Here is a 15,888-nt window from a genome sequence, read left to right on the forward strand (position 1 = left end):
TCTGACAGGAAGCTGCGATGAACTATCACGGTGCTCCACAGCGCCGTGGTAGTTCATTGAAAACTGCCAGCCCAGAGCTGCTAAGGCTGCCGGGAGTTGCAGTTCATTCATTCAGGGAAGCCTGTGACTGAATGACGCGGCTGTGTGGGTAGAGCCCTGTTTTCAAATCTGAAAGTATGGGGGAACGTCTCCCTGTACTCTTTGTCCAAAAGAGGGGGAGGGGTGGCTGCGGCTATGGTTATGGGAACCTTTATTTTCCTATGATTAGCAGCTCCATCGAATGGCCACAATGCAGTATTTTCCTGATACACTGTATTCTGTATGAATGAGTAACTTTGGACTAGAGAAAATGACCTAGTAATGTTCACTTTTGCCCCCATTTGCACAGAATGAATGTATGTGCAGTTTCACAGGATGAAAAGATCTTCAAAATGTTTTAGCAATACAGCCCATACAGTATATGGGAGCTGTTTAATTTACAGATCTCTACATATAAGGTTGCATATTTTATATAGTGTTTTGGGGGCCCCAAAGACTGGAAATATTTCTTTATGAGAATAACATCTTCACTTCCACAATCCTTTTCCCTTGGTCAGGGAGGCTGCCCATTGAAGTAATGGACCAATACTGGAACATTGCATTGGGCAGAGCTATTTTCTGCTTCAAGGATTGGATATTTTCTTCTCAGGGGGAGAGAACAATGGCAATTAGTCTTTAAAAATTCCAACAGTGATTCCTCTCCAGTTCTCCAATGCACTAGTTGCAGATTTGTACATCTGTTAAATGGTGACTCTTTGACTCTACAGGTAATAAACACAAAATACCCCAAACACCTAACAAATTTACATGGTGCTTTTAATATGCACTAACCACGTATTATTATTATTTATTTATTTTTTTTAATCATGAATGGTGTTTGATCATGTTTTTTTTTTTCTTTTGTAGGATTCTGCTGCCTTTCATGCAGTCCTATGCTCGGTCTGGTGGATTTTCTATTACAGGGAAGATTAAAACCGCTCTGATAGAAAATGCTATTTATTATGGTACATACCTGTTAATCTTTGGTGCCCTGTTAATATATGTCGCTGTGAACCCTAAACTGCATCTTGAATGGTAAGCGAATAGGATTTTTTCAAATTTACTAGTATTGACCATGTTTCTACATCCAAATTTGTGATATGTGGACTGATCACTGAGCAGAGATGATGATGCAGATTCATGGTCCTGGGATGAACCTAGAGGTACAGAGGTGACACTGGAAGCTGAAAAGTAGAACTAGGATACAGGATTGTCACCCTCCTGCTGGATAGTGTGGCAGAAGTGTGCAGCTTCACCTGGCTATCCAACACTAAAAGTCAGCAGCTACAAGTACTGTTCCTATAGAACAGGCCTTGAAATTTCCACTCGCCTGCTCGCCAATGGTGAGTGGAAATTATGGTGGGGGCGAGTGTGTCCCAAAGGGCCGTCTTGCTGAGCAGGCTCGGAGCTCAGGCCAGATCTGTCATTGCACTGGGAGCTGTCAGACTGCTCAATAGCTGAGCGCAGTGAAAGCAAAGGAAGGAGTGTGTGCTGTGCTCTTTGCCTCCCCCTAGAGTGCAGTACCCAGCTCTGTGAGTGAACAACGAAGTACTGCAACTTTTTATAGGGGGTGTGTGTGTACATGTGTGTGTGTTTTGTGTATGCATGTATATGTGTGTATCTGTACATGTGTCTGCGTGTATGTACGTGTGTGTGTTTGTGTGTATGTACGTACATGTGTCTGTGTATGTATGTACATGTGTCTGTACGTGTGTATTTCTATGTATGTACATGTATCTGTGTGTATGCCTGTCTGTACGTGCCTGTGTGTGTATACATGTGTCTGTATGTGTGTGTGTACATGTGTCACTGTGCGTGTGTGTACATGTTTCTGTGTGTGTATGTCTGTGTGTGTGTGTACAGGTGTCTCTGTTTGTGTGTGTTTGTTGGTGGCAAGTAACTCTTAAGGCCTGGCTAGTAGCTCAGGACTTGAAATTTTAAGCCCTGCTGTAGAATATGTAAAAAAAGAAACTTATGCTTACCATTAATACAGAATTAGTGTAGCACAACCTCCTCAATCCATACTAGAGAATCCTTACTAATACATATCACATTCTTAATATCCAAAACAAAGTAAATATACACTCAAATAAATAAATCAAATTAAAAACGAAATATTACATAATAAAGTGAAAGTCCAAAAAAACCCCAGCGGAATATTTAGTGAAAAATGATCTTCACTTCTTCCTGCATTGACTTGTGCACCTCCACCATTGAGGTGAAAAACCTGCTCACCTCATATACAGTATTTTTCGCCGTATAAGACGCACTTTTTCTTTCCCAAAACTGTGGGGGGAAATGTCAGTGCGTCTTATAAGGCGAATATGGAGCGGCCGGTCCGGTATTTCCACCGCGGCCGTGTCAGAATACCGGGCCGGCCGCTCAGCTCTGCAGCGGGACCTTACCTGTTCCTCTATCCAGCGGCGTGCTGTCTTCCCGGCTTCTGTAGTGTGGGCACTGGGCATGACAGCCGGGTGCCAAGTGCGCATGCGCAAGAAGCGGTGCTTTTTGTGAATGGTAAGGCGGTACCTGGGACACATGACAGATCCCAGAAGCCGCCGGACCAATCACAAAGTGCAAGTGCTTCTCGCTCATGCGCACTGGGCACCCGGCTGTCATGCCGAGCGCCATTACAGAAGCCGGGAAGACAACGCACGGCTGGATCGAGGAACAGGTAAGCTCAAACAAAACTCTGCGGAAGTAAGAGCGGGTACCTGTCAAATTCAGGTACCCGCTCCCCACCTCCCCAAAGGTCAGCAGTCATCTGTACTGTCCACAGTCTCTGGTCATCCCTGTGCTGTCCGCAGTCTCTGGTCATCCCTGGGCTGTCTGCAGTCTCTGGTCATCCCTGGGCTGTCTGCAGTCTCTGGTCATCCCTGTGCTGTCCGCAGTCTCTGGTCATCCCTGTGCTGTCCGCAGTCTCTGGTCATCCCTGTGCTGTCCGCAGTCTCTGGTCATCCCTGTGCTGTCCGCAGTCTCTGGTCATCCCTGTGCTGTCCGCAGGCTCTGGTCATCCCTGTGCTGTCCGCAGTCTCTGGTCATCCCTGTGCTGTCCGCAGTCTCTGGTCATCCCTGTGCTGTCCGCAGTCTCTGGTCATCTGTACTGTGTCTGCAGTCCATTAGTTCAGAATTTTTTTTTCCTGTTTTCTGCCTCTAAAACCTAGGTGCGTCTTATGGTCAGGTGCGTCTTATACGGCGAAAAATACGGTATATTGAAACACGCTCCTCTGGACAGTCCCAATGGCACAACTTCTCAGGCTTAGATTCCTCGCTTTATTTATCCTTCTGTTGACCCACACCTACCTCTATCCGTTGTGCTCCTATATAATCCGATATCGCTCACATGTAAAAGAAAGGCAAAGACATAGTGCTCTTCATCTTTTAAAATTTATTCAATCCCCAGCAGATAAAATTACACTTACAGAAATGCAAAATCAATGCACTTTGGTAAAATCTGTCATCGACCTGCTCACCACTCTACACTCAGGATGGTGGTGTTGTGACGTCACAGGCTTGGCTCCCTCCAGTTGGGCTTTCTCCTTCATACGCTTCATACCAGCTTATGAAGTTCAGGGCTGTCTTTCTTGCACCTGAAGTCTTTGCAATGTTTCTTTTCTATCATGCCACCATCTTGGATTCCCTTCTGTCACTTCCTGATCACTCACGGCCAGTCCCGTGCTGTGCATGTGGAAGATTGGCAGACTGCAGGGAGACTGTTTTGAAGCCTCTTGGGATGTAGGACATGATATTCCAGGAGGCTGAGGGAAGCCGAGAACATAATCATTGACTAGATGAGCAATGAGAAAGTGGGAGTAAGTGCAAGTAAAATAAAAAAGAGTAAAATAAAGAGATGCGATTGTGTAACTGGGTTGGGGGAGGATTAGAATTTTATGTGCAGTGTTATTTTTGAGTGAAGGTCTGATTTAAAGTGAACCCATCAGAAGATTGCCATTGCTGATGTAAACTTCTCCTTTTTAGAAAAAAATGAAAAAGTGAACTAGCACTAGAACTGTAAACCCCCGCTGGTCCCCACTGTACTTACCTCTGTGGGTAATGAGATCAATGCCCACACAGTCGGTGTAGCAGTCCGGGGATTTGAAATCCTCGCTCTTCTCCCTCTTCCTTCTGCAGGGCTTCTGGGATGGATCAGAGTGATTATGACTGGCAAGCGACAGCACAGAGCATTGCTCTGATTCGTTCTGGAAGCACTACAGAAAGAATTGGGAGAAGAGTGGGGATTTCAAATCCCTGGGCTGCTACACTTGCTGCGTAGGCAATGACAGCTCATCACCCACAGAGGTAAGTACAGTGGGGACCTGGAGAGGGTGGTGGTTGAGTGGAGAAGGTGCACTGTGTTGGTTCACCTTTAAATGGAAAGAGTACATATCCTGGGGCTGTTAAACTGATCTTGGATTAGCTTCCTAGTGAGTCATTAACCCTCAAAAATCCTGTCCCAACTGAAATGTGAAAAGTCTATACTGCCATGCATATTCCAGCACTGCGACTCATTTGGTAGGGTGTCAAGAATGATCATGACAGGCTCAGATACTGCTTGCTGTTTTTTTTTTCTGTTTACCTAGAGTTCTACTCATTTATCAAAAAGTGAATGGGTTACAATTTACTATATGTTTGTGAGTACACTAGTGGCAACTAATGGACAAATTGCAAAGCTGACCATAGATGGTTCGAATCTCAGCTGGTTCAGCAGGGACTGGCAGAGATTCGAACCATCTATAGGCAGGCTGATTGTACCCAAGTCGATCCATTGATCATCTTGGGTACATCCAGCATGTCAGATTTACAGCATGTGATTACTGCCGGCGGCTATAGCCACTAGCTGTAATCACTGTGTTCTCCTGGCAGGGAAGGCTCTCTGCCAGGAGAACACAATAACTCCGTGGGAGGGAATCCCCCATCAACATTGACTGTGTTGATGGGGGAATCAAGTAATTTTCTTTCCTGCAAACCCGTGGTTGCAGGAAACAAAAATCACATAATTTATGGCCTGCCTAACCTTTAATGAAAATGTCAAAGGATTTAGTCTGAAAAACAACATTTAAAATTTCTTTGTTTAATTATTCCCAGTTTTGTATTTCATCTTTAATCTGCCCAGCACGTTCATGAAATTGGTTGAATGGCATTTAAAGTTAAAGGATGACCACAGTTGAACTATTTTAAAAATTGTATTGTTGTTTATCATTGTTATTTGCAGTTGTATTTTATCAGTGCCATCCATTATTATTTGTAACAAATTCCACGTGAAATCCTTTGATCTTTATTTTTGAAGGTACCAGCTGCAGACCATTGGGATAGCAGCAGCCAACACATGGGGTCTGTTCCTCTTAGTCTTACTGATGGGGTATGGCCTGGTAGAAATCCCCCGATCACACTGGAATGGGGCAAAGAAGGGCTATCTGCTAATGAAGACTTATTTCAAAGCAGCCAAACTTATGACAGAGAAAGCTGATGCTGAAGAGAACCTGGAGGATGTCATGGAGGTCAGACCAATATGTTCTTCTTCATTTAAACATTTTTTGGAGACTGCTGATGCTAGCTAACAGCGCCTTACTTTTAACCCCTATGTTCCACTAGCAGAAGATTAACGCTCTGATTTGGGCCATAAAGGAAAACTTCACTTTTTAGTAGATTGTTCAATATGGACCCCTCCCCCTATAGTGGATCATGTGGGTAAAACGTTAACTGCAGTAGAGTGTCTGTGCTCTGCAACAAAGTTCTGGCTTCTTCCTATGGATGGGCCCGTGCTCAGGATGTCCTCAGGTAATTATTACCCAATGGGATGTCCACTATGGAGGAAATGAGGATCCATAAAAATAAATAAATAAAACCGTAACTTTTAATAAAACCTTGGGTCAAAGAAATGTGAGCGTTACCATTGCTGACTTCTATTAAAAGTGCAAGTTCTTGGGTTGCCTTGCTTATCTTATCTTCACTTTACAATATAAGTGTCACTGACACACAACAAGCATGCAGCCAGTGAAATATAAATAAATTAAAGCTTCCATCCTACATGCGTGTTACAATTCTGTAAATATCTACATAGCAAACGTGTGTAGGATGGCAGCCTTGTAAGATGCACCTTTTTAATGTTACACTTCTGTTAAAATTATAGATAAACCTTGAATTGAATACAATAAACCCTTCTAGGCGCCTGTTTTTAAAGAAACCCGGTAACACTAAAATGAATGAATAGAAGAGCTTTTATGCTCTTTTCTCTGGGGACTTGTGTTATCTACCTTCCCTTTGTTCCAGTGTTGCAGCCTCCTGTAAAAATCTTTTGCATTCAAGGGGAACGTTGGATGCTTGCGTCTCCTGTGGAATGCTGTGGTTCCCTTGTCCAATCCCCTATGTCATCTCTGAGTCCTGCAGCCATGCAGGGGTCCAAAGGAACCACAGCAGGGGACAAAGTCAACACCTCTGGAAGTGTGTAATGCCAAGGGACCTAATAGAGACATCAAAGCTAGAACAAAGGGTAGGTAGGAGAGGTGATGGATTTGTACGTTTATTTGCGTGAACGTTTGTAAAACTACACTTTATACATCAGAGCAGATCTGTGTGAAAGAGGACCTCAACTGTGGAGGCTGTACCCAAAAAAGGCAAGCAGAGGTCAACAAACTAATCACCACGATTGACTGTAGTCCCCTTGCAACTGATCTTTCCCCACAACAGAATAACCATGCCTGTTTCACACTATGAGGTTCATTAACTAAAACTGGAGAGTGCGAAAACTGGTGCAGCTGTGCATGGTATCCATGTGACAATTGTAAATCATAAATGCATTGGTGCAGTGCTGACTTAATAATAAAATAAACAATAAATGTGAAAATAAACGTGAACTTTATCCTCGGTGGGATCTTAATAGTGAAATATATTATTAACCAATGAATTCCAAATGGGACTAGAAACAAGTGTACAAAGTGTACTGATCCACTAGGGATCCCATGTGATATCAATAAGTGAAAAGGGAGGGAGGTGCAGCGCTATATAACTAGACAAAATAATGAATAAAACACCGATAATACACAATAATAAACGGTGACTGTAAGTTAGTGACGCCACTGAATGGTGGCTATGAGGTGAGGAAAGTGAAACAGTCCAATGGAGGAGTGCTCTTAAGATCCAGGATGATCTTCAGACGTCCAATGTAAAGGACCGTCAGGTGATAAAATATAAAGACTGCGCACTCACCAGATACGCAATCTTTATGCGCATTTGTGTGAAATATCACTGGACCTCCTGTGTCATCATCCTGGTCTGGTCAGATCTGGTCAGCATATCCCTCATGGCCTGGTACCCGGATGAATGCAGCTTTTCTGTAGATTTGGCCGGTTCCCACCAGAACTCAAATAAATAGAAAGGGCCACATAGTGTAATATCCTTAGGTAGCTTTATTAGAGGCACAGGATAGCAGGAAATCCAACATACAAAAATAGTAGTACTGACCCAGGTGTAAATCAAAGATGGCCGCAGGTGTCTAGTTATATAGCGCTGCACCTCCCTCCCTTTTCACATATATGTTATTGAAGGTTTGATACGGTGCCTTTTCTGGTGTACAGCCGCTGCTTATTATACATTATCACATAAGCGCTCACTTATCCTTTGCTTTTCTTGATATCAATAAGTGCTGTAATCAACCAAGTCCAAACAAGGACTAAAATAAAGTGTGTAACGTGAACTGATCCACTCAGGGATCCAATGTGATATTCAAAAGGTGAAAAAGACCATAAAAGTAAAGAATATTGTAAATAAATATAGTCCAAATGGGTGGAAAAAAAAAAGCAAAAAGTAGGACTAAATGTGCATGGTATCCAGTCAGCTTCTAACTTCTAATAAGTTTTGACAATAAAACGTGAAAGCTGATTGGTTTCTGTGCTGAGCTGCACCAGATTTTGCACATCCATTTAAAGTAAATCAACCCCTACATCTTTGTGTGGAGGTGGTTCAGAGCAAGATTTTGCTTCCTCATCTCAAAGCTGTCCCCCTAATAACTGGTGATCTAATAACTGATGGATGAGTAATTTTCAATAAGGGGAGGATCAGAAGGCATAGATCCATAGGATGCATGAATGAAGCAGGGAGATTCTTGTATGCAGTTCCCTAGGTACAGCTTTCTCTCCAGCAAGGAGAATATTGAGAAGCAGAGTAGTGACATCACCAAGTTTTACTCCAAATCTCCTGAGAATAGCAATCAGAGGCAGCAGTGCATTAGATAAATAATTCAAATCTAAAGTAGCTTTTTTCTGGTTACTTCTGAACCCTATCTTTTAGCTGATCTTCACTTTTTGAATTCATGTCTAGTTTAATGTGTAATGTGGGCGGTTGAATTGTTAACTTGTATGTGCATGCTTATATGCACTGCCCTGTGAGTAGGATGTTACTTGCAGATTGCCACAGTAAAGCAGATCAACTCCTAGCTGGTGAACACTGTCATCAGACTGTGATTATCAGTTAAAACAGTGTTGCAAAAACACCATCTCATCAAAAAATCTACAAGAGGAAACAGATGGACTGCTGCACTGTGTTAAAGTACATTTGTGTTCATGTTTTTATAGACATTTGACTTACAAAAAAAAAAATGACTTAATCCTTCTGTTTACCAAAGCACATTGTGCACCAATGATGGAGTAATATGTCACGGTTTCTCTACAGGAAGTCCGTAAAGTGAACGAATGCATCAAATATAATCATCCCCTGCGCAAGTGTGTTGACACTATCCTAAGGAAGGTATAGTAATAATCATCAATGCTGCTTTCATTAGAGCTGCTTAGATGTTGTCTTGCCTCAAAACAAAGTGTTTTTAACACTACTACAATCGCTCACTAATACACAGATTAGGCTTAATAAGTATTAAAGCAAAACATGATTTATTGAATAAGTTCTGTTAGTATAATAACATAAGAATTGTCAGAATTGCAAATCATATTTAGATCGTATTATAGCAAGAATAAAGCATCAATACATCACCGTATATTGTAGCATCACCCGTTGCCCAATGATTGGGGGACTCCAGCTATCAGCAAGGGGAAATCCGGGAAATCACCGCAAGGCACGTCTGCCGCATCTTCAATGAGTCCCAAATTCCCCTAGAATCCCCCTTCTTTTATATACATAATTTGGAATGCCTTATCTACTGCCATGCAAAGTAGTTAGAGACAACTCGTGATCGGCTCGTGCTGTCATGCGTAGTTACATATTTTGATAGAATGTACATCTGGTGAATATCAGCCATATCTCTGGTTTTATCCAGTTTAATGTATACTTCCAACATGTTGTTTTGAACTCCAGTTACCTATCTAATGGTTATAATCGTTAGCATTATGACAGTTGAGCATCAATCACTCCTCAACCATACATCCTATACACTCATGTGACATATTTATCACAGATGTGCCATGTTATTAGTATTTAGTGAATTAGTAAAATCCCATCATAGATTCATCTAATGTATTCTTTCTTAGTGTCCCACTGAGTACCAAGAGAAAATGGGAAGGAATATGGATGATTATGAGGACTTTGAAGAAAAGAATATTAACTATCCCAGTGAGAAGACACTGGTGAAACTCCACAAACAGGTACTGGTAGCCAGTAGTAGGCTAGTTTTCCATCTTTGAAGTTCAACATTGTATGTGTTTTGATATGTATTTTTACGCATGTTGATGTGCATTGCATTAGGGTACCCGTCACTTGAATGGGCTGCACAGCACACAGAAACTGCACTAAAGTACATGCACCTTTTTAAAACCATGTGTTAGCATGGTGCTTTGGGGTGCCATGAATGAATGGTAACACATTACACCTACTGACTCTCACAGAGCACTGATGTTACCAGAACCTTATACATCATATATAGCAAGAGATCTTTTTTATCATTACAGAAAATTTCATCTGAGACAATAAATCAGACAAATCCAGTGCATGAGACTAATGTAAAACCTCCCAAAAAGAGCCTCAAGGTCCCCAAAAGTATTACTAATAATATAGAAACCGAGAGTCCCTAGTCACCAAAAGTATTACTAATAATATATAAACCGAGAGTCCCTAGTCACCAAAAGTATTACTAATAATATATAAACCGAGAGTCCCTAGTCACTCAACTGGAATATTGGGTTTGTTTAAATATATTTCTATTTCTATTGAAAACAATAACTCAAAAAGGACTGGTGGTCAGTGGCGTACAATCATTTCTTTATTCAACATAGACATTTCTAAAAACAGAAAAATCATACCACACTCCACAGGTCCCTGGTAACAGCCCCTCAAAGGGGAAGCACCCATCAAAAAGCGGAGCAATTAATAATAATAATAATAATAATAATAATAATAATAATAATAATACTATCTCTCTCCATAAAGAATGCATATGCTCCGTATACAAAATAAAGTAACAAAGCTTGGTCATTCACAGATCTCCTTGAGGGGAAATATGCTCTGTGTCATATATGCCTCTGCCAGTAGTAAGATCTCCATGGATGGAAAATACGATTGGAGTCCCATAGATAAATGAGGTTGTGTAATCCAGGGGGAGGGGGTACTGAAAATCATGTAAACCTCCCACTTACACTTGATTGACAATCAGATATATCATGTTGTAGATGACAGTAAGCAGTCCCAGACACTGCATTAACAAACACATGTAATCCAGAGGAGGATATTGGTAATGGTGATTGCAGCTGTATAATGGTATCACCATTACACAGATGTATGTGTTTGTTAATGCAGTGTCTGGGACTGCTTACTGTCATCTACAACATGATATATCTGATTGTCAATCAAGTTTAAGAGGGAGGTTTACATGATTTTCAGTACCCCCTCCCCTGGATTACACAACCTCATTTATCTATGGGACTTCAATCATATTTTCCATCCATGGAGATCTTACTACTGGCAGAGGCATATATGACACAGAGCATATTTCCCCTCAAGGAGATCTGTGAATGACCAAGCTTTGTTACTTTATTTTGTATACGGAGCATATACATTCTTTATGGAGAGAGATATTATTACTCTTAATTGATCCGCTTTTTGATGGGTACTTCCCCTTTGAGGGGCTGTTACCAGGGACCTGTGGAGTGTGGTGTGATTTTTTTTTTTCTGTTTTTAGAAATGTCTATGTTGAATAAAGAAATGATTGTACTCCACTGACCACCAGTCCCTTTTGAATTATTGTTTTCAATATAAATATTAATATATTTAAACAAACCCAATAGTCTGGTTGAGTCCACAACTAGCCGAAATTTTATTTAGTTTCTCATGAGACTAATGTACTGGAAGCAAGAGAAACCTGGACCTCAGTGAGAAAAATAAATAAAAACCTTTTTCTTGGATCATTAAAAAAAATAACTAGACCCCTTTGTACTGTAAATTGTTGATTTTATTAAAGTGTCTGTATAACCCAAACTTTTTTTTTTTTCTCTGTCCCCACTGCGGAGATCCACCCACTGTTTGTTCCAGTGACCATTGTCAGTGACACAGAAAGTGAGGGAAGCTCTGAAATTTTACATTTGTCATAAGAACAGAAATAGGTGGGAGATCTTTCAATGGGGACACCTATTCCAGTGACCGCTGTATACAAAGTTCCTTACTTTGTAGATTTTCTCTCATTTCCTGTTAAGTTTCAGGCTATGAAGGGAGATCTCCCCAATAGGATGCTTTTCTGTTTCAATATTTTTATTCAGAAAGTTTTGTTTTAAGAATACAACAAGCTCAAGATAATCCCACACGGGCAGAGCAGAACAATAACACATAAACAGATACATCCTGCTGACTTGTATTAGCCAAATAGCGGAATGTCCAATGACATCAAGGAGGAATGGCAAAAAGTCGAACCAAATAATAGCAGGAGCAATCCATCATATTACCGGAAAAAGAAGAGGAAGAAAAAAAAAAAAAAGGTTAGAAGAAAGGAAAAAGAAAATATGAAAACATAGAGAGAAAAAAGAAAAAGAATCAGAAAGAAAACATGGAGGAAAGGAAAACTAGAAGTATCACGGATCCAGGGCTAGCACAGGCAACGACTATAAGAGGCCATAACTAGTAGGAGGCAGGGATGGCAAGGAATAACGTATCCAAGGTTTCCAAACCTTATGGAATCTCGGATGAGAATCATGAAGAACTCTAGACATCTGTTCATTATTCAACCAATAGGATGCTTTTATCCCTATTTTATCCAAGAAAAAAACAAAAGGTGAGGGAAACAATTTAATGGGATGCTTGCTCCAGTGTCTAACGGAACATTTTAGCAAGATTTCCACTAAATTCCTATAGCATCTGTGGGACAGGGAGTGATGGGAAATTGCCCCAACAAGACACAAACAGCAAGAAAAAGAAAATTTTGCCTAAACATGTATTTAAAGAGATACATTTGACTATAGTGGAGAAATCATGATCTAGCTTTCCTTGATGACATTGGTGTTTGTCTCTGCTTACATCTCTTGTCTCAATGTCCTCAGGTTATCTACGCAGTCCAGAGACATCACCGGACTCAGGTTCAGTGGCGCATGCTGTTGGAACAAGCTTTCCACTTGGAAGATGTCGCTAAAAATGAGACAAGTGCTACCAGACAGTTTGTGCACAGCTTCCCCCAACAGGAACCAGAAAGTTGGCTGACACGATTCTACACTCCTTCTGTTGGTATGAGCACATGGGCAGTATACATGTCATACTCTGCACGGTAATAATATGATGGTCCACACTGGTAGAGAAACTATTGATGGCTTTATTTGGCAGTCATGTTTAAAATGTGTTAACAGTAATGTGCAGAACCTTTAATGAGGCCACTTATGAAAGTTTACATCTTTTTTGAAAAGTCATTAAACTGGAAGTCTTCTGGACACCCAGATACTCAGCATAGCTTAGAATACACTTACCGGCCACTTTACTAGGTACACACTACTAGTACCGGGTTGGACCTTTTGCCTTCAGAACTGCCTTAATTCTTTGTGGCATAGATTCAACAAGGTGTTGGGAACATTCCTCAGAGACTTTGGTCCATATTGACATGATAGCATCACGCAGTTGCTGCAGATTTGTCGACTGCACATCCATGATGAGAATCATCTGTTCCACCACATCCCAAAGGTGCTCTATTGGATTGAGATCTGGTGACTGTGGAGGCCATTGGAGTACAGTGAACTCATTGTCATGTTCCAGAAACCAGTTTGAGATAATTTGAGCTTTGTGACATGGTACATTATCCTGCTGGAAGGAGCCATCAGAAGATGGGAACACTGTAGTCATATAGGGATGGACATGGTCAGCAACAATACTCAGGTAGGCCGTGGCATTTAAACGATGCTCATTTGGTACTAAGGGGCCCCAAAGTGTGCCAAGAAAATATCCCCTATGCCATTACACCACCACCAGCCTGAACCATTGATACAAGGCAGGATGGATCCATGCTTTCATGTTGTTTACGCCAAATTCTGACCCTACCATGTCATGAATGTCACAGCTGAAATCGAGACTCGTCAGACCAGGCAACGTTTTTGTAATCTTCTATTGTCCAGTTTTGTTGAGTTTTGTTGTGCAAATTGTAGCCTCCGTTTCCTCTTCTTAGCTGACAGGAGTGGCACCCGGTGTGGTCTTCTGCTGCTGTAGCCCATCTGCTTCAAGGTTCAACATGTTTTGCGTTCAGAGATGGTATTCTGCATACCTTGGTTGTAACAAGTGGTTATTTGAGTTATTGTTGCCTTTCTATTATCTCAAACCAGTCTGCCCATTCTCCTCGGACATCAACAAGGCATTTTCACCCACACAGCTGTCACTCACTGGATATTTTCTCATTTCCGGACCATTCTCTGTAAACCCTAGAGATGGTTGTGCGTGAAAATCCCAGTAGATCAGCAGTTTTTGAAATACTCAGTCCAGCCCATCTGGCACCAACAATCATGTCATGGTCAAAGTCACTTAAATCCCCTTTCTTCCACATTCTGATGCTCGGTTTGAACATCAGCAAGTCGTCTTCATCACATCTAGATGCCTAAGTGCATTGAGTTGCTGCCATGTGATTGGCTGATCAGCAATTTGTGTTACCGAACAATTGAACAGGTGTACCTAATAAAGGTTGGGGAGTGTAGATCCCATGGTTTGGGAGTTGGTTTAGTCCCCAGTCACACCAGTGTGACTTGTTATATGATTTGATAGTTTCAATGCAAGACAAGCGGACTCCGTCGGAGTCGCACCAATTTTGAAAGTATTTCATGCAGTACTTTTTGTACTGGTGTGACAGGTGTGACTTGCATAGACATCTTTGCATGAAGTCACACAGATGTATTCCAAGTCGCACCTGAAGTCTGACTGACATCCAACTTTGAAATCGTGCGATTTGAAGTGGAGTTACGCAAAAGTCAGATTCGGTTTGTGACCGAAGACTTAGGGTTGGTGTTTTTCAACATTTGTTCTGAAATTTTAAAACAGCTTTAGCAGTTAGCTAGTATGGAAACCTTCACTGTATTAAAATTGAAGGTTCTAATTTTCAGGTATTCATAAATAGTATTAAAGCAAAAAAAGATTGTTGACCAAACCATCCTAAACACTTCATTCTTGCATCCTAGACCTCCAAAATAAATAATGATAGAAGTGTTAGGTGTATCAGTTTTTACACAGACTGTGGTGGGACATTAGATTGTAAGTTCATTCACTGATCCAAAAGAATTCTCTAGTGCTGGGAAAATGTCCAAATAAAATGTTATCTTGCCTCTTTTCTTGCACAGAATGGTACTGGGAGTGTCTGCTGCGGCCCTGGTGTTCTCGGATCCTGGCCATCATACTGGTTCTGTTCACTGCTGTGGTTGTGTGGTCAGAATGCACGTTCTTCAGCACCCACCCTGTCCTGTCTCTCTTTGCTGTGTTTATTCAACAGGCAGAGAGGACTTATAACTATATTTACATAGAGGTAAGTCGGGCATAAAAACATTACGTGTAGACTCATTCAGTTGACACAGTCCACCTGCTGAATGATAAATTTTCACCCTAGTTCTCATTTATGTAGTTGGCTACCCTGCCTGTTAATGTGTATCAAAACCCAAAAAGAAAATGTAATATATTGCACTTTACCAGTCTTTATATGTGGTGGCAGTTTTCGGGCTTTTTTCTCTATTTTTCCTTTGCGCTTACTCTTCTCTCTCCTCCTGTTAGCATGTTCCTTGTCAATACTTATACATACAGCAGAGCCTGATGGCTTCTAGTGCTGGCCCCTCCACATAATAATCTGAGTGCTCTGATTAAAAAGTGGTCCTTCAATTATATATATATATATATATAAACAAGTTTTATAGATAGAGTTTGTTTTTTTTTTTACTTTTAAGGAGACGTAACAAAAGTTTTGAAACCATCCATCCTGATGGCTTCTGGTGATGGCCCCTCCCCATAATAATCTGAGTGCTGTTGGGCAGGGGCTAGAAGTTGGATGATCTCAAGACAGATTGAGGCACTGACTCTAGTCTGTGCACAAACAATATAAAACAAAGGCGCAAACGCCTAGTGCATTATTTATTGAAAGGTAAAAGATATAAAACATACTCACAAAACCATTATGAATGACAGTGTTGTGTGTATAACCCAGGAACCAAAAGCAAGCCCATCAATAGAACTCAGGTTCAAGTGGATGATGACACCAGCTGAAGCATTTCAGGGGTCAAGCCCCCTTCTTCAGAGCAGAACTGGTGTATATATAACCCCACCACTACCTTTACCTTTCAGTAAAGTGCTGCAGATAATGCACTAGGTGTTTGCGCCTTTTGTTGTATATTGTATGTGCAGTTACACAATTTCTCGATCGTTAGAGGGCTGCAT

At 41.3% G+C, this 15,888-nt stretch overlaps 1 protein-coding gene across 2 annotated transcripts in view; it reads left to right on the forward strand.

Annotated features, from left to right (window-relative positions):
- LMBRD2 (LMBR1 domain containing 2) overlaps positions 1-15,888 on the forward strand; it is a 71,274-nt gene that overhangs the window by 27,586 nt on the left and 27,800 nt on the right. For both annotated transcript variants that reach the window (XM_089689425.1, XM_089689426.1), the window contains exons 5-10: positions 946-1,113; positions 5,366-5,576; positions 8,746-8,820; positions 9,555-9,668; positions 12,546-12,726; positions 14,808-14,989. In XM_089689425.1, coding sequence (XP_089545551.1) covers positions 946-1,113; positions 5,366-5,576; positions 8,746-8,820; positions 9,555-9,668; positions 12,546-12,726; positions 14,808-14,989 — 931 coding nt within the window. The remainder of the gene's footprint in view (positions 1-945; positions 1,114-5,365; positions 5,577-8,745; positions 8,821-9,554; positions 9,669-12,545; positions 12,727-14,807; positions 14,990-15,888) is intronic.

The sequence above is a fragment of the Staurois parvus genome, unplaced genomic scaffold (genome assembly GCF_062004578.1).
Source record: "Staurois parvus isolate SC_StPar_1 unplaced genomic scaffold, SC_StPar_1.0 ptg000475l, whole genome shotgun sequence".
Taxonomy (NCBI): domain Eukaryota; kingdom Metazoa; phylum Chordata; class Amphibia; order Anura; family Ranidae; genus Staurois; species Staurois parvus.